The sequence below is a fragment of the Acinonyx jubatus genome, chromosome B1, assembly GCF_027475565.1.
Source record: "Acinonyx jubatus isolate Ajub_Pintada_27869175 chromosome B1, VMU_Ajub_asm_v1.0, whole genome shotgun sequence".
NCBI lineage: Eukaryota > Metazoa > Chordata > Mammalia > Carnivora > Felidae > Acinonyx > Acinonyx jubatus.
This window is the reverse complement of record NC_069382.1, coordinates 47,731,724-47,754,096: the sequence shown is the minus strand read 5'-3', so window position 1 is coordinate 47,754,096 and position 22,373 is coordinate 47,731,724. Positions and strand designations below refer to the sequence as shown.

At 49.3% G+C, this 22,373-nt stretch overlaps 1 protein-coding gene across 1 annotated transcript; it reads left to right on the top strand.

Annotated features, from left to right (window-relative positions):
* The first annotated feature begins 5,602 nt into the window (after positions 1-5,602).
* CLU (clusterin) lies at positions 5,603-22,373 on the top strand. Its single transcript, XM_015070178.3, has 9 exons — positions 5,603-5,759; positions 9,412-9,543; positions 10,882-11,030; positions 14,298-14,468; positions 15,988-16,396; positions 17,444-17,548; positions 20,723-20,952; positions 21,701-21,876; positions 22,132-22,373. Exons 2-9 carry the CDS (start codon positions 9,450-9,452, stop codon positions 22,139-22,141), a joined length of 1,344 nt encoding a protein of 447 aa, XP_014925664.2. The 5' UTR covers positions 5,603-5,759; positions 9,412-9,449; the 3' UTR covers positions 22,142-22,373.

The window sequence follows — 22,373 nt, the reverse complement described above, 5'->3', positions numbered from 1 at the left end:
CACACACCACAAACACCCACGTTCCATTTGGATGAAATATCTAAATACAAACATTGACACAACAGGAAACTAGAGAAAATTAAGAGAATAACTGTCTCTATTTTAGTGAGACATTCTTAAGACAGGAGACCTAGAAACTGTAAAGGGAAAAACCAAATTTCACCATATAAAAAATTTTAAAGCCTCCATAATCAAAGGGAAAAGACACAAAATAACTTGGTAAAGACTTTGCAACACACACATAAAATTTATTTATTTAAAGTGCTCCTATAAATTGATAAGAAAAAGGGATCAAAGTCCAATAAAATGAGCAAACAATGTGAATAGGCAAATCACAGAAGAAGAAACTTCCTTTAAAAATGATTAGTTGAGGGGCGCCTGGCTGGCTCAGGGTTGTGGGCTGGAGCCCCACATTGGGTATAGAGATTACTTAAAAATAATATCTTTAAAAAAACGATGAGTCAGGGGCGCCTGGGTGGCTCAGTCAGTTAAGCCTCCGACTTCGGGTCAGGTCATGATCTCACAGTTTGTGAGTTCGAGGCCCGAGTAGGGCTCTGTGCTGACAGCTCAGAGCCTGGAGCCTGCTTCGGATTCTGTGTCTTCTCTCCCTGCCCCTCCCCGACTTGTGCTCTGTCTCTGTCTCTCAAAAATAAGTAAATGTAAAAAAAAAAAAATTCTTTTTAAATAAATAAAACAAATAAATGATGAGTTGAAAATAATAATAGATGAAGGGATTAAGGTGTAAAGATGCCATTTTCACTCACCAGATGGGCAAAAATGCAAAAGACCAGCAGCATCCAGTCTGATGATCACCTAGGAAATGTACATTCTCAGAGAGAGTGGGAGTTACCACTACCTTTTGGGAAAACCATCAGGCAATATAGATTAACGTGAAGACTACAATTCTCTTTTATCCTACATGTTCCCTTTTATCCATCAATTCCACTTTGAGAATCTCCCTTATACCAGAAAAGGCACCAACATATTAGAATACATGTGAAAGGCCATTTAATGTGGCACCATTTATAGCGACAGAAAAAATGGGAATGACTGAATAAAATATGTAGCTACAGAAAAGCATGGTTTAAATCTATCTGTGTTGACCTCGAGGGATATCCGTAATGTTTTATTATGTGGAAAAAAACAAGCAATATGTATAATATGATTTTATATACTTATTTTTAAAAAGAAAAGAAACAGGCAAAATCCCTTATTTGTTTAGATATGTAATATATGATGTATCTATATTACATTTCTAAATATACATTTATACATTCTAAAAATAAATTTATGGGGGCGCCTGGGTGGCTCAGTCGGTTAAGCGGCCGACTTCGGCCCAGGTCATGATCTCGCGGTCCATGAGTTCGAGCCCCGTGTCGGGTTCTGTGCTGACAGCTCAGAGCCTGGAGCCTGTTTCAGATTCTGTGTCTCCCTCTCTCTGACCCTCCCCCGTTCATGCTTTGTTTCTCTCTGTCTCAAAAATAAATAAACGTTAAAAAAAAAATTTAAAAATAAATTTATGTATAGACATCCATTACTTTCAAAGCATGAGATTTAAGGAAAAATGAATAAAGACAGAAAGAAAGGAAGCAAGGAAGGGAGAAAAGGAAGGAAGATTGATTACTCACTAAATATTAACTTTTTGCCCTAAATCCGAGTGAAAGTGTGGTCAGATGCTTCTGTGTCCTTGTGTACTTTCCTCACCCCACAGCCTGCCCCAGGGGACAGTGTAAACCAATTTGAGAAGCACAATGTGTTACGACATAATATAAAAGGAAGCAGAGGGTGGCTTGGGGCCACAGGGACCTCAATATCAAATCATAGGTTGTAAGTGTCTGACTGCCCTCCTGCCTGGCCACCTGAAGCTGGGTCTTGTGTTTGCTCCTAAAGCCACACCAGAGGAACAGTGACAAAACGGAGCACCCTCAAGGCAGGAAGGAGCAGAGCGAGGTATCTGGGGACCTCACTCTATTAGAAGGGAGTGAAGGACCCGTATAAGGAAACACACCTAAGTTGAGATAGAACCATTGTTTTCCAATGTTTGAAGGGCTGTCTTATAGAGGAAGGGGAATTTAACATATAGCACCTTAGAAATAAGATGGAGGACAGAGGGGTGCCTGGGTGGCTCACTTGGTTAAGTGTCCGACTTCAGCTCAGGTCATGATCTCATGGTTTGTGAGTTCAAGCCCCGCGTCGGGCTCTGTGCTGATGGCTTGGAGCCTGGAGCCTGCTTTAGGTTCTGTGTCTCCTTCTCTCTGCCCCTCTCCTGCTCACACACACACACACACACACACACACACTCTGTCTCTCTTTCAAAAATAAACATTAAAATAATAAATAAATAAATAAATAAACAAACAAACAGATAAATAAATAAATAGAATTGACCAACTCTGGAGTGAAATCTAGACGATATAGTCAGTCAATAACAAGTGTAACAGTGAAGATAGTATAAGTAATATTTGTCTACTCCTATGATAAGCAACTTGGGAAAGGCTAGTTTCATACCTTTTCCCAAAAAGATATTCCCTAGATGGGAAGATAAGGAAATGTAACCGATGGAGTGAAACTTTCTGTACTTCAGGGAGACCCTGAAAAAGCACTCAGGATACTCTGCATCAGCTGTTGGCCGAGTTTACTGTATATAATTTTATTATGCATGATTTTTTTCATAGGTCTGTAATTAACTAGATATACTCATTTAATAATTCGAGCCTGGAGAGGAATTGTTAATAACAGGCCCCAGGGTACTTACCGTTCTTGTCCATTTCTCACTTGTTCGAGTTATACTGGCGGTGGCCAAGCTGTCACTAGCTTGTGGCACTAGCTGGACAGTGTGGCAGTGATGTGGATGCATCACAAAGATATTGCAGAGCAGGGGAGAGATGATGGGGCAAAGCATACAGAGACAAATCTATAAACGTAAAGCTCTTTACTGCCTCCCCTTCCCCGATAATCCCCTGCTCCAGGAAAAAAAAAATCAAGCTACAAACCCCAAACCGACTGCACAAGTCCAAGATGGGAGCAAAATGATTAAATAGCAGCATCTGCCAAAGAGATGATGAATTCTATTATGAATCAGCCAAGTGACTCAGCAGCTGAATGAAAGCTTATCTAGAGCGTTGGGGCAACGGGAAACGTAGTCAGCCCCCACTGGTATTGGCAGGCCCACAGCTGGGCTCAGAGTGTCAAGCGAGAGGCAAGGTCCAGAAGGCCAAAGGGCTGGGGAGGAATCTGCAAACAAGGACGGGGCAGGCAGCCACAAGCCTGGAGATCACTGGGAGAAGGGACTAGCTGCCTTCAAATATCTGAAGGACTAGCAGTGGGGAGATGGACTGGGTTTTCCTACATGGTTCCAAAAGACAGCGCTGGGCTTGGTAGCCCTTGGAGGAGCCAGACTCTGACTCAACAGAAGAACCTAATGCTATCAACAGCTTTTCTAAACAACCGTTGACATACAGATAGTGAGCTCCCAGTTATGGGGGCATTCAAACAGAGGCAGGATAATCAGTTGGGGGGAACGTTGTAGTTGGTGGTGAGAATTAGCATTGGAGTATGGTGCGAGAGCTGAACCAGCTGACTGACCTCTACGATCTACTCAGAATATTTAAACTCCAGTAATGCACTTATGGTGCTTTCAAAATGTGCACTTTTTCCCCTTAAAAATCATCCGAGCCTTGTTTGCTTAGTAGCTGGAGTAATCAAGTAATCGTTCCCAGGGGACCACAGTCCAGGCTGTGAATCGTGTTCTTTTCTTCCAAATCCTTTCTTCCTCTCCCTCCCTTGCCCTACTTCAGCTGACTAAGGCAGATCTCTTTGCCTGTCCTCCAAAGTCTGATTTTTACAAATATAATTATCACAGATTTATGCCTCCTGGGCCGGATGCTGGGGGAGCCAGAGAACAGAAAAGTTACAAGGAGTGTGCTCAAAAACAGCTCCTGTGACCTCAGTCATTGATATGCTAAGGAGGAGGCTGTTTCCATAGAAAATGTAGCTGTTACTAATGATTAGACTTTTTTTTTTTTTTTTAAGAAAAATAAAAGGAAGCCTCAGGAAAGAAATACTGTTCTACATTTTCACTGGATTTTTCTTTTTTTCTTCTCGGCTGATCTTCCCACACTTGGTATTGTCTCAGGTTAGGTTGAGTGGGACCTTAGAGATGACACATAGCAGATTCTTCATTGTCCTGTTGAGAGAAACTGAGGCCCAGAGGGCCAAGTGGTGGTCCAAGGTTACCCAGGACCTTTGGGCAGAGCTCAGACTGTAGTCAGAATTCCATGCACCCAGCTCCAGTGTCTCCACTTTTTCAAAGGCCTAGAAGCTTCATCCATGCTCCCTCCTGAAAAGGGGTGGGGTCCTAGCTAGTCGTCCCTGGACCTTGGGAAATCAGGAACTGAGCCTCAAGCTGTGTCTCTGAAGTTGGGAGCAGAAAACCCAGCCCCCTTCCATACAGTTCTCCCCTAAACCCTTGCATCTCAGATGGTTTTCAAAGTCGGCCACCCAAAGCAGGCTGCTTAATCCCTCTCTGCCTACCCTTCTTCCCCTGTCAGTGTGAGAACCACCTTCAGGCAGCTGGACTTTTCACCTGGTGTGCAAATGTCCTGGGGTTCCAGAGTGGGTGGCTCTGTTTCTTTCCCAAGAAGTACCTATATCTGAGGGGTGTCTGGGTTGGTGCCCTCTGTGGCAGGGGGTCGTGTGAAGGCTCCCATCTCTCTTTCACATCAAAGCCCCCTGCCAAAGGGAGTCTAGAAGTCAGCTCCTGTCAGCAGACGGAACTGAGACAGATGGAACTGAGTGAGCCCCCTTGCAAACAGGACCGCACGTCATTTGCAAGGCCAGATGCAAGATGAAAATTTGGGGCCCCTTAACATCAATGAGGAATTTCAAGACTGTAGCGATGGCCACCAAACCAAGCTTGGGGCTGCTGAGTCCCACCCCATGGAGCCCACCCTGCTTGTCGGGGGCCCCAAGTCGATGGGGACAATAATTTGCTTAAGGTTCAGGTCGCCTTTTGGTTCCCCAAATGAGCGCTCTGCTCATGGCTAAAAACACATTTCTTCTTCCTCCTGGCCGGCAGGTCTGCCAAAGGACCACCGGGGTCACTGTGGTGGAGTTGGGGGGAGTTGGGTGGAGTTGGTCACTGTGGGGTTGGAGAAATAGTTTCTTTCCTCCTAGGTGCTCTTCTCTAGCACAACACCCTCCCCATCCCACCCGCATTATTTCTGATGCTTCTTCTACTTCAGTGGAACAAGAGGAATGGCTCACGTTCAATGTGAAAAGAGCCGTGAGATTTTGTTTTGGACTGGGAACCGCTCAGGAGCGCAGTGCACCCCTGGAACCCTGTGGAGGGTTCGCCCAGCGGCCTTATGTTAACTCAAGCTCTCCCCTCCTGGGGGCACCGTCTTCCAACTCTGAGCCCCTCCCTCCGACCCCCTGGGGAGCGGTGCTCGGGGGCACGGAGCGTCTGTCTGGCCTTTCGCGGTGCAGATGCCCTGCCTCCCCTCCCCTCCACCCTACGCGCCCCCCGCCGGGTGCTGTACCGGAGCACTTCCCCACCCCCCACCTCCGCATCCCCTCTGGCGCCAGCTTCCAGAAAGCTCCCGGTGAATTCCACGGCGTTCTTTGGGCGTGAGTCATGCAGGTTTGCAGCCAGCCCCAAAGGGGGTGTATACGAGGCTGAGCGCTATAAATACGCGCGCCTCGCGGTGCTCAGCACGCGTCGCCAGGAGCAGCACACCGTCGCCGGGCGCCGCCGACCGGTGAGATGTCCCCACCTCCTCGCCTACCCGGGGCAGAGCCCCATCCGGACCCACGGGAGGGCGGGGGTGGCACCCAGGCGAGGACGGGAAGATCGCTGGTACTCACAAGGCTGTCACAGCCGCGCTTTGGATGGAGTCGGGAAACCGGGGAAGGGAGGTGGTCCGAGCCTCATCACTAGGCCGCCGAGCCGGAGGCGGAATTTGCTGGGGGTGGCGCAAGGGCCGGGACTCCGGAGCTCCGGCGCTCGCCAGCCCCAGCCACAATTGGATGGGCTAAATAGGACAGGTGTAATGACCCTCCTGCAAAGATGGGGAGACAAAGACTTGGAGAACTAATGCCTAAAGCCGGTGGCCCAGACTATTGAGTGGCGGAGCCGGGTGCCCGCAAAGGGCCTGCCTGCAGCATCTTCCTTGTACAGGTACTGATCTCCAGTGATGATTGTCAGCTAGCCAGCTTGAGGCATCCTGTTTGCTCCCGAGAATTCGCTAGTTGTCTCCATAGTGTGTTTATGTTTTGATTTTAAGTACATGTTGCAACCACTTAAATCCCACTCTTTCTGCTTCCCAACGCACCAGGATGCATCAGAGAAAAGTCAGGCATACTCCATCAGACCTCAGACGTCTGATCCAACTGTCTCATTTTATAGATGATAATCTGAGGCCTCGAGAGGTTTAGGACCGTCTCCCAAGATAAACAGCAAGTAGGTGTCAGAATCGGGATTAGAACTGAAGCCTTGATCTTCCAGAATTTCTGGACCTAAAAAAAAAAAGGAAAAAAGAAAAAAAAAAGCTGCTGCTGAGGATGATGATGATGATTTTAAAAGAGAGAGGTTAAGAATTTAAGAATAAGTACAGATACAATGAAAGGATACTGGCAGGAGTGTTCATTATAATAACAGTGTGAAACTACATACAATTTAAATGCCCCACCGTGTGAAATAAGAGTACACCAGAAAATGGACTGTTACACAGCCACAAAAGGGTGCTTTTAAAGACTCTTTGGAGGTAGTGGGTATAAGGGATCTAATTGTATACAAATCCATAGAAAATAAAAGGAAATATACCACAGTGCTAGTATTTGCCTCTGGATGGTGTAAATTTCAGGTGTATTATTTTTCTTTCTCCTTTAGTTTCTACATTTGGGGAGGAGGTTCGATAGGAGCTTGGGCCTCGGGCTTTAAAAACCGTGCAGCTCACTAGCTGTGTGACCACTTTGCTTAGGTGCCTGTGTCCTTCCCGTGGCTCCCTCTCCTAGGGTTAAGACTTCCTTGGGGGAAAGAGCCTGCCTGGGGGCTGTGGGGAAAAGGAGGGCCTTGGCTGGGCTTGTCCAATCAGAGCAACCGGCAGCCAGGCCCCCAGGACAGTTGCAGGCAGTCTGAGGGCAAGCAGTTCCCTGTCCAGCCCCCGTTCCAGTGCCATCCTTGAACTAGTGGTATCAATCTCACATTCGGAATCAGCGTCAGCATGATAATGAGACCCCCTTCCCCCCCCCCCCCCCCGCCGCCGCCGCCCACCACCCCCATCCCACCTCAGGCTGATTCGTAGGTACTGTAAAGGAGCTGATCATTGCATTAATAGCAAAGCCACACAAGGAGGGACCACGGGTGCGCGTTTCAGTCCCTCTGACCCTCTCCAAACATGCCACCTCCCCCCACTTCCCCAATAGATATTGCTAAAGCCCACAATTGGTCCTGGGTCAGATTTCGACATCGTCAGAATTTACTATGATTATATAAGACCCCAGTATTTACAGAACACAGTCCCATCTCTGAGGTCCTTGTTGGGGACGTTTTACAGATGAGGACACTTAAGGCTCAGATTTAATTGACTTAGTGTCAAGGAAAGAACACTGGGCTGGAGGCTGGGAGGACTTGGGTTCTCATCCTGGGGTGGCCAGCCTGCTGCCGACCTTGGGGAGCCCCTATCTCGTCTCAGGGTCCTGCTCCCCCCCCCACCCCGTTGAGATGGAGCGATGAGGCAGGAGACTGATCTTTTTCTCAGCTCAGGGCTTGCTGGCCCCCCAGTGGACCCCAGGCTCCTGATGGGAGTCTCTGCACTGGCGGCTGGGTTTCTGGACTCCTCATTCAGTGCTCTTCTGGTCCAAACCTATTTTTGAGGCTCTTGTATGAATTTCTGAGAAGTATCCAGGGACCTCTTCCCAAGAGGTGTTCTTGCTGGCTTTCTCTCTCTGGCCTAACAAAAGCTCTGTTTCTCTCTGAGGTGTTTCAGGCCTCAGTGAGCAGCTAGGGCAGAGCCCAGGAGCCCTGGGCCTTCTGGCAGGCCTGAAATAGCACCCCGACTCAGCCACCCACCCTGTCTTTGGGGAAGGCAATGACCCACTCTCTTCTCCCACGCTGCTCCTTTGCTCTGTGTGGCCAGTGGAGGAACCACAGCTTGGCTGTTTTACTAATTACTTTCTGGGAGAGGCTTCCTTTATTAATGTGCTACCAAGTGTCCATACGGGCCTGCTGAGCTGAAGGCAGTTTGTAGATGTTCACGATTTCAGGAAGGGGGGCAACCCCACCTCCCTGCTCTGTTATGGGAAATGAGTGAGTTCAGATAAGCAGTGGGAGGGGGAGGTCAGAAGACAGGCTGCTGGGGAGGGGGTTCTGTTTTAGGCAACAACTTCAGCTTCTGGGAAAGGGTCCATTGTGTAAGACTGGGCTGTCCTGGGCTCCGAGCAGTCAGCTGAGTGGTGGCAGGGGCACCTTGGCAGGGCACCCTACTGTGGGCTTAAAGGGAACAGCCCTGTGAAAGAGACCTGGCAGGGCCGAGGCACATGTCCATCCAGAGGGAACTTCTCCTGGGGAGGCAGGGGGCCCACCTTTAACCCCTTGACTTTGCCTCTCTCTCTCTCTCTCTCTCTCTCTCTCTCTCTCTCCCCTCTCTGAGCACAATTGCCCCACCCTCTGCTCTCCTGTATTTATACCCCAAATCTATGCTGCCTGGCTCACGTCTCATGCCAGGGATGGCAAATGGGATTTATTGTCCTTTGCCGACCCAAAGGGTTGGCTGTCACTGCCTCTGAGTCTTAAAAAGCAGTTTTAGGTGGTGTTAAGGCTCAGTGGAGAAAAAGGTGTGATTGACTGGTGATGCCTGTGGGCAGGATTAGTGGTGCACACAGCAGGGGGGCTGCTGAGCTCTGGGAGGCCATCCCCATGTTAGGGAGTTAGGGGTGGGGATGGAAAGGGCCGGGTGAGTCATCCCAGAGAGGTGTTTTGAGGGTTTATTTGATATGAGCAGGTATCATCAGATAGACGTCCTTTCTGGATGCAGAAAGCAGTGTCCAGTCTTAGTCAGCAATTCAGGGGGAGGAGGAGGAAGAGGGGGAGGAGGAGGAGGAGGGTGGGGAGGAGGGGAAGGGCTGGACCTGAGCCCAGGGCTCTGACTCCAGAGTTCTCCTTTCTTCTGCCTTAGGCTGCTTCTCCTATGGCTCCTCCGTGTACCCACCGCCTCTGCTTTCTTTTGAAGGTGTCCGGGGGCAAGACTGATCTTTTCTCCCAATTTCCCCAGGGATAAAAACACAGCATTGCCAGCTCAGGGGCTGGCTGAGGGCAGGGCTCCAGGGAAGCTGCTGTAGGCTGCAGGCTGGGCCGGAAACCAGCAGGCTGTCTAGCTGTTACCATGACAGTCTCCTGTTCTCTACAAACAGAGGCCTGTTGGGATTCCAGAATTGGAGAGCCGGGCACAATGAAGACTCTCCTACTGTTGGTGGGGCTGCTGCTGACCTGTGAGAATGGACGGGTTCTGGGAGACAAGGCGGTCTCAGACGCAGAGCTCCAGGGTAAGTGGAGCAGGGGTTCCCCTCGGCCACACTTCCTCACTGTCAGGGCCCCAAGTGGTAAAGACCGTTTTCTCCTGTGCATCAGGTCTGCTTGGCTCGGGCCGGCCTCTCCCGGAGCCTCGTCTCTTCAAGCTGCCGGGCCTAGGTTCTTTGTGGTCAGGTGACTCCTAGATGTTTTTCAGGTGTATCTTAAGTGCTCAGAAAGCACTGGATGCTGCTATATTCCTTTTGGGCTGTTCCCTCACCAGTCCGCTTGTCTTGTGCTCCCACCTTGTCCACAAAGGTCTATGAAGCCTGGATCATTTGCGCCTTGTGAGTTTCCATTTCTGAGTGTCCATGGCGCCTGCTGTATGTATCTGATACCAGTCCACCTAGAAACTCAATGCTCCATATCCAGGAAGGGAGAAATGTCCTCCTTCAGAGCCCAGCCGGGGGTCCCCTCCTCCGCCAGGCCTTTCCTGAAACCTGTCCTCCCTCCTCCCCACCCTCGTCCTGCAAGCTGACTGCTTCTCTGCAGGCAGTAGTTGAAAACTCAGACTTTGAGATCCGACTTGGGTATGCGTCTGATACCTCTGTGACTCCCTAGCTGTATAACCTGGGGTAGGTATCTGACCTCACTGTGCTTCCTTTTCCTCATGTATGCAGTGGGCACGACACCAGCACAGAGAGTATTAAATAAAAGGCGCGTGAAGTGGCTGAACTCAGTGTCTGGCCCAGGATAACCGCCAGAAAAGCCTTAGCTGTTACTCCTTCCGCTCTTCGGGACACTGTCTCATTGCCTTTGTCACGCGGTGTTGTGTCTTGATCGCAGTCTCCTCGCAGAACGGTGCCGTTCGTTCATCTTTGTGTCCCCCATCACCTGGAACCGTGGAATAAAGAAGTTCAGACGTGCGGCTAAGCCGAATTCCAGAAACACTTGTATCCAAGATAATATCTTACCTTTTGGTGCTTAAACAGTCACACTTCCGGGATTTTTTGTTTTCCTTGAAAGTTTTCTTCTGCAGCTGGGCAGGCTGGTTCTCTAGAGCCGCAGGGGCGTCGTGGCGTGGTGCTGCTTGCTGTCCCTCCTCTGGGGTGTGCCCGCTCCAGCGGGCTGTGTTCCTGAGCCGCTGGTGTAGTCGCTACGTGGGCCCTGGGTCCACAGTAAGCCCTGGGATGGGAACCCGTGTCAGGGCAAAGCTGGGGCCTGAAGGCTGCCTGCCAGGGTGGGCACTGCCAGCCCCGGCAGCTCCTACACCCAGCTGGCCTTCCCGACCCTTCCAGCTGGTTCTAGGGTTACATGCCCCATCGCAGTCTCGTCTTCTCTCCTCCCTCTACCTCCCGACCCTTCTCTTGCAGAAATGTCCACCGAGGGGAGTAAGTACATTAACAAGGAAATTAAAAACGCCCTCAAGGGCGTGAAACAGATAAAGACTCTGATAGAACAGACAAACGAAGAGCGCAAATCCCTGCTCAGCAACTTAGAAGAAGCCAAGAAGAAGAAAGAGGTGAGGACAGCCAGGTGACCGCACCCTCCCCCTTGGCTCGCCTCTGCTAGAGAGGAGGGGTGGCCCGGGCTCCTGTGGGGCCCTGCTGGGTTGCCAGGGTGACCCTCAGCCCTTCCAGGCCGGTGTCAGCTGATGCTGGGGCTGCAGTTAATAAATAGGGAGAGTTTCTTTGCTTTTGAAAGCTTCAAGGGGTGAGATCTTGGATCTGGGTTTTTTTTTTTGTTTTTTTTTTTGTTTTTACCAGCCTGGAGCAGGGCCTGATGATGTCAGGATTCACTTCAATAGATTTTTCTAAACCCTGACTATGCAAGCTCCAAGGTAGGCTTTGGATAAGGTCTGTCCCAGGTCAGGAGGGGGATGGGGCCCTGCCGGCAGGAAGCTTACCTAGTAGCGACAATACCTTTGGGGTTAAGGCAGGCACACACCCGTATTGCCCCCCGGCTTTCTAGAGTTCTGAGTATTTCATGAAGAGACACCTAAGTCCAATAGTGAAAATAGCGGGTCTAGACTGTGCTTAATGACTCAACAAAACTAAAACACCACAATGCAATAAACAACTTATTTTAAAAATCAATAGTCTCCTTAAGTGTACCCTAAAAACCTACTCCCATTGCCTCCTTCCCCCTAATGAACGAAATGCTAAGACAGGGTCACCTGCTACCTTCATGACCCATAATGCATAGTAAAGCATTTAAAAAAAATTTTTTTTAATGTTTATTTATTTTTGAGAGAGAGAGACAGAGCATGAGTGGGGGAGGAGCAGAGAGAGAGGGAGACACAGAATCCAAAGCAGGCTCCAGGCTCTGAGCTGTCAGCACAGAGCCCGACGCAGGGCTCAAACCCATGAACTGTGAGATCATGACCTGAGTTGAAATCTGATGCTTAAGCGACTGAGCCACCCAGAGCCCCCATAGTAAAGCATTTTAAAGGCTCTGAGGGGTCACCTGGGTGGCACAGTCTGTTCAGCATCTGACTAGATTTTGGCTCAGGTCATGATCTCACAGTTGTGAGCCCACATCAGGCTTAAGAGTCTCTCTCTCTCTCCCTCTGCCCCTCTCCCCTGCTCATGTGCTCTCTCCCTAGAAAATTTTTTTAAACTTTTAAAAGCTACAAAAAAAAAAAGATACTAAAGAATAACTAAATACATAAAATAAAGGCTCTGAGAAGTTCTGCAGGGAAGAAGTTTGTGTAATTTCACTTAACCCTTTGTTTTCCAAATGGAATTGATCAGAGCATCCTTTTTTCTCCCCCTGATAGCTTTTAGCACAATTCCGTGGAAGCTGCTTCAGGAAATGCTGACCTGGAGGCAGCTCTTTCTTTTGACACTTCGTGCCCTTCCTTGGCCTCAGTGGTTTTTTTCTCACCATTTTATGAGAATCTTCAGGTAGCTCATGTAGAGGTGGCAGGCAAGTCTTGTTCTGGAGTTTTTGTGGTCATGATCACAGTTGGATATTCTACCATCCAGATTCTGTGATAAAAGCACATCAAGTTACAGAAAAGACTACATTACTTATTTTTATTTTTTATTTTATTTCTTTACATTTATCTGTTTTTGAGAGACTGAGACAGAGCGTGAGCAGGGGAGGGGTAGAGAGAGACACGCACACACAGAATCTGAAGCAGGCTCCAGGCTCTGAGGCGTCAGCACAGAGCCCGACGAGGGGCTCAAACCCACAAACTGTGAGATCATGACCTGAGCCGAAGTTGGACGCTCAACCGACTGAGCCACCCAGGAGCCCCAAGACTACATTGCTTCTTAGTTCTTCAGTATGTGAATGGGAAAGAGAGGAAGTGGGCAGGGCAGTTGATGGTTGTGAATTGGCTTGGTAAGAGGTATGGTGGCCTTTCCAGCAGCAGCAGGGTACCAGGGGTGCAGGGGACCTGGAACAGAGGAGGGATCTCTTGGAAGTCCGTGTCTTCCTGGTCAGCTCTTCACAGTGTAGATTTGCTTTGCGGTGTGGATGGTCTACTTCATTCTTCTTGGAAGTGTTAATACATTCATTTGTTGAGACTTTAATATCGAAAAGTGGAAGAGGAAAAGTTTTCCATAACCCTCTTACCTGAGGACTGTTAACATGTGATTCGTTTTTTACTACATTTTCCCCTTTATATTCTTTTGACAGCCGCTATACTCAAAATCACGGTTTGTTAACATGGAAAAGTGCTTGTTACGCTATTTAAAACTTAACTACGAACACCCCTGCCAAACTACTTGTCCAGCCTCTGGGTGGACCACAATTTGCTTCACTGGCCTTCTAGTTTTAAGCATCGGATTGATTCCAGTATTTTTTTTCTGCCATAAATGAATACTGTAACAAATATCTTCATGTATAGGGATTTTCCCTTTATGGCAGGAATTCTTTGGGATGGATTCTTATAGAATTATTGGACCAAGTGACACGGATGTACGAGAGAGTTTTGGTAGTTGTTGTGACTTTAACTTTTAATTAAGAAAAAAATTTTTAAGGCTATTTATTTACTTTGAGGAAGAGAGAGAGAGAGAATCCCAGCACAGAGCCCAATGCAGGGCTTGAACTCACCATCTGTGAGATCATGACCTGACCTGAAACCAAGAGTCTGATGCTTAACTGATTGAGCCACCTTAATTTTTTTCTTAATGTTTATTTATATTTGAAAGAGAAAGAGAGAGCAGGGGAGGAGCAGAGACAAACAGAGATAGAATCTGAAACAGGCTTCAGGCTCTGAGCTGTCAGCACAGAGCCCAAGGCAGGGCTCGTACTCACAAGCTGTGAGATCATGACCTGAGTGGAAGTCGGACGCTTAACTGACTGAGCCACCCAGACACCCAGTGACTTTGATTAAGAAAGCTTGCTTATTCTCATTGCATGCCAGGGACTGTGGCTGCAATAGACAAATAAGATTCAGGACATTGGTGGAAGCTTTGGAAGACAACATTTAAACCCCAAAAGTGGAGAAGAGAAAATTAGGTATAAGGGAGCGGTAAATCCTGGGGTTGAGACTAAGTGCAGCATCAGAGGAAGGGGATATCCACATGGGTTCTAGTGGCTGGACAAAACTGTAAGGAAGAGCGGGGTCTTCAAGTTGGGAAGGTATTTAGAGCTGGGTGGGGAGGGAAATCCAGGCGAGTGAGGGATATAGGAGCCAGAGGAGGAAATAAGCACGCTGTGTGGCCAGCCCTGGAAAGACCCGCCTGAGCGGTGGAGGGCCAGGCATCGCCGTGCGCCCTTGGAAAGCGTGAAGCCTGTGGTTTCTGTGTGGCTAACCTGGCCTCGTGTCCCCCTGTAGGATGCCCTAAGTGATACCAAGGACTCTGAAATGAAGCTGAAGGCGTCCCAGGGGGTGTGCAATGACACTATGATGGCCCTCTGGGAGGAGTGTAAACCGTGCCTGAAACAGACCTGCATGAAGTTCTACGCTCGCGTCTGCAGAAGCGGCTCGGGCCTGGTTGGCCAACAGGTGAAAGGGGACGCGCCGCTGAGGACAGCTAGGCTCTGAGTGGGGGGTGCGGAGAGCTGAGTGAAATATGCTTCTATGCTCCTACACCAAGTTCCGACGCGCGGGGGGTGTTCCTCACGCCAAGCAATTCCCCCACAGCAGCCTACGATTCAGCTCCATTCTGACACTGTCCACCTGGGAGGCAGCATTAGATCCCACAGGGTAAGGGCTCAGGCCCACAGGACCGTCCTCCCCACCCCCTAGCTTCAGCCGCCCATCCCAAGACTGGCTTGTCACCTGTGCTTCTGTCCGACTGGCTACAGAGTGGAGGTTCCCACAATCCCCCCCTTGGGTTCAATTAACTTGCCAGAGCAGCTCACAGCTCAGAGACACAGTTGGCTTACTAGGTTATTGGTTTCTGATAAAAGGCTATAACTCAGAAAAAACAGAAGAGATGCATAGGGCAAGGTGTGGGGAAAGGGTGGGGAGCTAACACGCCCTCTGAGAGGGCGCCCCTCTCCAGTGTTTTCACATGTACACCGACCCAGAGGCTCCTCAAGCCCATCCTTTTGGGATTTTTATGGAATCTTCCTTCCGTGGTCATGATTGATAAAATCATTGGCCATTGCGGATGGATTCAACCTCCAGACCCTCCCTGCTCCGCCCCCCACCCCCCACCCCGACATCAGGAGGTGGGATTAAAATTTCTAATTGTTCTAATTGTTCTAATTGTTCTCACCCGGTTTGTTCCTCTGGCCACCAGCCCCCATCCTTAGGTGCTTTCCAAAAGCCGCCTCATTAACATAACAAAAGACCTTTATTGCTCTCCTGGAAGGAAATTCTAAGGGCTTTAGGAACCCCACAAAGACCAAATATACATTTCTTACTATAAATCACAACATCACAGCTTCCTTTCACAAGCCCTGATGCAACTAATCAGTCCGGGCTGCGGTGGCACTGGGGCCCCCGGAGCGCCCATCATCAGTTGCTATGAGTGCACAAATGTGAAGTCATGGACCGCACATGTGCCAGGTATTGGCCATCTGTTAGAAGGTTCTTCTCTAGAAATTATTAGCTGGGTAATGTAACAGCTTCGTGGTACAGCAGATCCTTGTGCCCGCTTAGGCAGAAGGAGTTAAGAACTTTGGCACATGAATATTGATCTCATCCTCCCCTGAGGGCCTCGCCTGGTTGGAGCTCATGAACTGAAGGCTGTCAGTTGGCCCTTGGCTGAGCAGGGGTGTGGGATCCTTCGTGGTCAAAGAAGAGACTAGTCTCAGGTGACGGGGGTCTGTGCATCTCGTGGCCTCAGAGGCCTTCCTAAATTCTTCCCCATTGGGCAGGTAGAATGGAAGGGCATTGGCTCCCCAGTTGGGGGGCCAGGGAGCCAGTCCCAGCAGGATCTTTGGTCACGTGCTATGATTGAGGAGACCCAAGGGCAGTGAGGGGTCAGGATCGGCTCTTCTCAACACGCAGGAGGCCAGGAGGAGGCTGGGACCTTAGCAACCTTCTCCTAACTTGCCCATTTTGCCTGTTACAGCTTGAGGAGTTCCTGAACCAGAGTTCTCCCTTCTACTTCTGGATTAATGGCGACCGCATCGACTCCCTGCTGGAGAACGACCGGCAGCAGACCCACGCCCTGGACGTCATGCAGGACAGCTTCAACCGGGCATCCAGAATTATGGACGAGCTTTTCCAGGACAGATTCTTCACCCGTGAGCCCCAGGATACTTACCACTACTCACCCTTCAGCTCATTACAGAGGAGGCCTTTCTTCTTCAATCCCAAGTCCCGCTTCGCCCGGAACGTAATGCCTTTCCCTGCATTCCAACCCTTGAACTTCCACGACATGTTTCAACCCTTCTTCGACATGATACACCAGGCTCAACAGGCCATGGACATCAACCTCCAGAGAATTCCCTACCACTTTCCGATGGAATTCACAGAAGGTGAAAAAATGTCTCATTCTTCCTAAGGGATGGGAACTAGCAGGTTATTGAGAAGCTCAGTAGAGTCTAAGAACATTGCTGGCGGCCTGGCGTGTGTCGTCTCTATTTCCCCCAGCAACTCCATGAATGGTATTATCCCCATTTAAGGAGGAGAAAATTATGACAGTAAAGGAGTGTGTCCAAGTATTCACAGCCGGAAAAGTATGACCTGGTCAAACTTAGCCCTGCCAGACTTGGAACCTTGTTTTTTCCAAGTTTACCATGCCCCTCCCAGCAACTGGTGGTCATGACATTGATTAGTCCATTCGAGAGAACCAGACAGCCTTTCTCTCGGGAACGCAGGTGGCTTTATGTGGATGCCATGCATATATTGGTGACCAATTATATAATGAGTCCATATTACAGTTTAGAAAACCGTTCATGGCTATAACCTTGGGGCCTTGGTGGAGAATGAGCATGCAGTGAATATTTTTTCAGGGAATGAAGTCTAATATGGACATGAAAAGTCAATATATTTAGAACTGATTTCCTTCGTTGAACTAATAGACGTAGTTGGCCAACACCATCTCCTAAATGCTGCAGTGTGTTGGCTTGAAATGGTCTGGAAATACAGAAGGACCTTGAATTGAACAGCATCTACTGCATATCCGCAATGGGGGGAGCCCTGTGTTATAAGGCGGCTCAAAGGAGGATCCCATTCCTGCCTTCAAGGGGCTTACTGACTGGCTAGGGGGAGAGAAACGAGCCAGATGAAATGCAAAGCAAAAATGGGTTCTGATGCCAAAGAGAGGCCCGTGGAGCTAACGGCAGTGTGGCGGCGGTAGGGTCTCATCCCCCAGAGACAGTGGGAGGCGAGGCCCTGGGAGCCAGCTCCTGGTCCTTCTGTGGGGAGCCCCGATCAGTCTGCAGGCAGATGACTACTTTCCAACCTGCATCTCAGGGGGGCAAACGGGAGCGTGGAAGGATCAGTGAGGTCTGGGTGGCCCATCACTATATTGCTCTGTGTGGGCCATCAGCATGACTCCCCCTTCCCTCCTGTGTCTCCAGAAGACAACCAAGACCGTATGGTGTGCAAGGAGATCCGTCACAACTCCACGGGGTGCCTGAGGATGAAGGACCAGTGTGACAAGTGCCAGGAGATCTTGTCAGTGGGTGAGTCGGGGAGCCCTGGGTCCCTGGTCCCTCACTGGGGCTCCCTTTATGGGGTGAGACACATGGGACTTGAAATTCCACTCTGCTGCCTTCTGGCTGTGGCACTGGGGACGGTCCTCGGCCCTGCTCCACCTGGGCCCCTCATCTGTAGACATGGGTTAAGATGGAGGGCAGTCCCTAAAATCGGGAGACAGCATTCTTTGATTTCCCCAGTCATCTTCTTCCCCAGGGTCCAGCCTGGTAGACCTCCTCATTTTCCCCTGTAGATGATGGAACTTTAGAGAATACGTATTCTGGTTAACAAACGCTTACGTGTGTTCTGCTGGCACCACTATAAACACTTGGCAAACATTTATTCACTTCCTCAGAATGATCCCGAGTTAGGTACAGTTATTGTCCCTGTCTTAACAGAGGTGAAAGCTCGTAGTCACAGAATGGTTGAGTAACTTCTTAAGATTATAGGACACCCTTATGTTGGAGAGCTAGGTGTTTGGGACGTGTTTTTAACCATTGTTTGCTGTTCTGTCCCCAGAACACATGGGTCACCGGTAGTGGTTGGTCCCGAAGCAAAGGAAATATAATTGACCCTTCAACAACGAGGGGGTAAAAGGAGGCGATAACGTAAGCTGTCTATTAACACGTAGTTCATTTTCAACGTGTCTTATGTACTGTATTCTTCAAGTAAGCTAGAAAAAAAGAGATTAAGAAAATCATAAAGAAGAGGGGGTGTCCGGTGGCCATGATCTCACAGTCATAAGATCGAGCCCTGCCTCAGGCTCTGTCTGAGAGAGGAGCCCACTTCGGATTCTCTGTCTTCCTCCGTCTCTGCCCCTCCCCCACTCCCTCCCGCACTCTTGCTTTCTCTCTTACGAAAGAAAGAAAGAAAGAAAGAAAGAAGAAAGGAGGAAAGAAAGAAAGAAAGAAAGAAAAGAAAGAAAATCATAAAGAAGAGAAAAACGACATCACAGTACTGCCTGGTATAGAATCCACACTGTGGACACATTTGAGGGTCGACTGTACTTCCCTTCAGCTGTTGCCCTCAGTTTTGTTAGATCTGCTCATTGACTAGTTTCTTGTTACTTTGAGTAACAGCTGTCAAAGCATCTAGAATGGTTCCTGGCACACAGTAGTCTGTGCTCAGAAAGAGTTAATTGTTCCCCTTGTACATTGCAGATCAATCTTGTGGCTTTATTCTTAATACGTTTGGGTTTGCCAGGGCAAGCCTTCAGAGTCTAGTTAAATATTCCTAGCCTCACTCCTATAATTTTAGAAGCCACTGCAAAATAAATACAAGTGCTGTGAGAGGCTGATGTATGAAGTGTAGATGAGCACTCAACCAAGCCTCCCGGGCTTTTCCCATAAAATATCGTAGTTAGAGTTGCAGAAATAGAGTTACATAGTACTTTGCCACAAGAAAGTCCTGTTTAGGGCCAGAAGAAGAGACCCACAGATGCCAGGGCTCAAATTGGCACCCCTACCACTGATATTGTTTTTTTTTTCAAGTTGATTTATTTATTTTGAAAGAGAGAGAGAGAGAGAGAGTGAGCATGAGGGTGGGGCAAGGGGCAGAGAGAATCCCAAGCAGGCTGCACGATGTCAGCGCACAGCCCAACTCGGAGCTCGAACCCACGACCGTGAAATCATGTCCTGAGCCAAAATCAGGAGTTGGACGCTCAACCGTCTGAGCCACCCAGACGCCCCCCGACCCAGCATTGAGGTTAATGGTCACTGGTCGCAGCTTACCTAAACTGCCTTCTCTTCTGCATTGAGAAAGAGTCACCACCTCTTACTGAAGGTGCTTGAACCAAATGAGCACGCACTGCCCGAACACTCTAGACCAGGGTGTCTCAACTTTGGTACTCCTGACAATCCACACCAAATGATTTTTTGTCGTGTGGCACTGTCCTGTGCCCTGTGGGCTGTTTAGCAGCACCCCTGGCCTCTCCCCAGTGGGCACCAGTTGCCTCCCTTCCCCACCAGTCCTGACAACCAAAACCATTTTTAGACCTTGCCAAATATCCTCTGGGGGTTAGCAGAGCCCCCAGTTGAGATCCACTGCTCCAGACAGTCTGGGTTCTCAATGGCTTTCCTTATTTTTTAATTCTTCTCTGGTGAAAGAGTTAAGATTATTCATTGTATTGTCTTTTCAACCTGGCTTTTATTTCTTGCCCCACCTAACATTTTTGAAGTTGCAATACCTATGGTAATCACTTATATTAAATGCAGTGTGCAAAGATCTGTCTTCCCCAAGTCAGGGGATGCACCCTCCTTAGGAGAGTTTTGAAAAAATTAGGGAAAGAAAATCAGTAGTTTGTAAAGAGATAGTGGGTAGTTGCCAGCTCTTCTCAATCTGAAACCTGCAGTGAGTATTCAAGGACCAAGATGGGCAAGCCGGGACCCCCAGCCACCAGGCTGCTGTGCTTTGTGCCCCGAGGACCCTGGCCAGCTCTTTTGCCTCTTTTGACTGTTGGCACCAGATTTCCAGCTCTGTAGATATGCTCCAAAGACAGGCTTGGAGAATTTTCCAGAACCATAGACTCAGAGTAGGAAGGGCCTACTCTGAGTAGCCCATGAATCATTCATTCTATGACTTTTAGGCAATTGATTTACTTCTGCGGGCCTCAGTTTCATCGCTGGTAATACTTAAAGGCAGAATAGATGTGATTATCGGAGACAGGGGCTATCTAAAGCACTTATGTCGTGTCTGGTACCGAGTAGGTCCCCACAAAGGGTAGCCATAAGTAACCCCTCCCTCGCTCCGGAAATGATCCATCCGGGGACGAGGGCAGCAAGAGCAGGCCCGGGTCTGAGCACAGAGACTGAGATCAGTGCTTCTCAAAGTGTGGTCCACACTGCTTGTCACCAGTCTTCCAAGGAGATAAGGGGCTTGCACCCAAAGGTAAATCAATGATGTCTCTAAGGACACTGTTTAGTTCAGGTGACGTTGTTTTCCAGAGCAAGACTTCATCGATGAAGGAAGCTGCGTGCTGGTTTACATTCCGGGGTGAGCCCTGTTAACGTTGCAGACTGACAACACGTGGTTTGTGGCTCGGGACTTAACAGTGGCCCTGCTTTCGGTCCTGGCTCCGAGGACGGATTTCCATTCATGTTTTTATCCTTTTTTAGCTTTCCCTTTACATTTCTGCCTTTTTTCCCCCCCACATCTCTGGGCAGACTGTTCTGCCAGCAACCCCTCTCAGGTGCTGCTGCGGCAGGAACTTAACAACTCCCTGCAGATGGCAGAGAAGTTCACCAAGCTGTACGACGAGCTGCTTCGGTCCTACCAGGAGAAGATGTTCAACACGTCCTCTCTGCTGAAGCAGCTGAACGAGCAGTTTAGCTGGGTGTCCCAGCTGGCTAATCTCACTCAGAGCGAAGACCCATTCTATCTCCAGGTCACTACGGTGAGTCACGTCCTGGCCACGCACCGAAGCTCGGGGGCCCGGGACACGGTCCGGAGGCGATGGGAACCTTCCCTGGGAGTAAATGGGATGAAGGTATTAAAGGCAGCTCTTATGCTTTGGATCGAGCATTTGTCACATGGCAGGAAACATAAGAGCTTTTATGCACATGGTTGCACGGAAGCCTCATGACCCCGTGAGGTGTAGACCATCGTGACCCCATTTTACGGTTGAGGAAAGTGAGAGAGACTCAACAGCGCGCCCAAGGTTTAATAACCAGTAGGTGACTCGCCTGGGCGTTTGAACTCGTGTGCTTGGCCAGAAAGCCTGTGCTCTTTCCACGAAGCTGCCTTGCTATGTTGGATGCCTCATGAACTGGGGCCTTATTCTCTACCAGGGATAGAAAGCTTCTCTCTAGTGCTGGGAACCTTTTTTTTGTTTTTCTTTCCCCGATTCCTTTTCTGCCACTGGCCCAGCCAGTGCCCAAAGCCACTGGCCCAAAGAAAACATGGTGGCTTAGGACCCATTTGTCTCTGTGGGGCTCCCCACAGGCTGATCATTTGCAGACAACGTTTGTACCTACAGACAAGTGTCTCTGAACTCGGGCATTTCTGTTCACGGAGTTGTCCAGATGTCAAAATCAGTCAAAAGCAAAAGGGGTCCACTGTCCAGATTTCTGCCTGGCTTTTGTTGCAGAATGAGTCCATCTGGGCCAGTTTTTCAGTCCTTCTCTTACCTTTCTTCCTTCTAGGTGAGCTCCCAGACTTCTGACTCCAATGTTCCCTCTGGCTTCACTAAGGTGGTTGTGAAGCTCTTTGATTCCGACCCCATCTCTGTGATGGTCCCAGAGGAAGTCTCCAGGAACAATCCTAAATTTATGGAGACTGTGGCAGAGAAGGCCCTTCAGGAATACCGTCAAAAGAACGGGTGAGTATGCAGGCCTTACCTGTCATCCTTCCGGGCCCAGCAGGTCCGCAGGAGCCAGACACAGGGCAGCATAGCCAGCCTGGGAATGATGGCACCCGTAGCCAGAGCCCAGGGACGAAGGCAGAAAAATCAGTGGACATTTTAGTTTTCCTTTGAAGGATGTTCTTTCTTTGTTGATGAGAAGTTGAGTATTGGTTGCTGCCTGTCAGTGAATATCGAGCCCTCACCTTCCATTTTCCTTCATTTTATTTTCAGGGAGAAATGAGATGTGAACATTGCCTCTCCAAACATGGGGGCGTCTGAGTTCAGTTGCCCCCAAGATGAGCGATAAGCCCCTAGAGAGAGCCCTGCACGTCACCAAGTGACCAGGCCTTGCCCTCCTGTCCCTTCACCCAGCCTTTCCTCCCTCTGGACTCCGCGCTGTAACGCCTGCGTTCGCTGATCATGGGAAGAAGTCCCACGCACCACTAACTCAATAAAACCGCCAGTAATCAGAA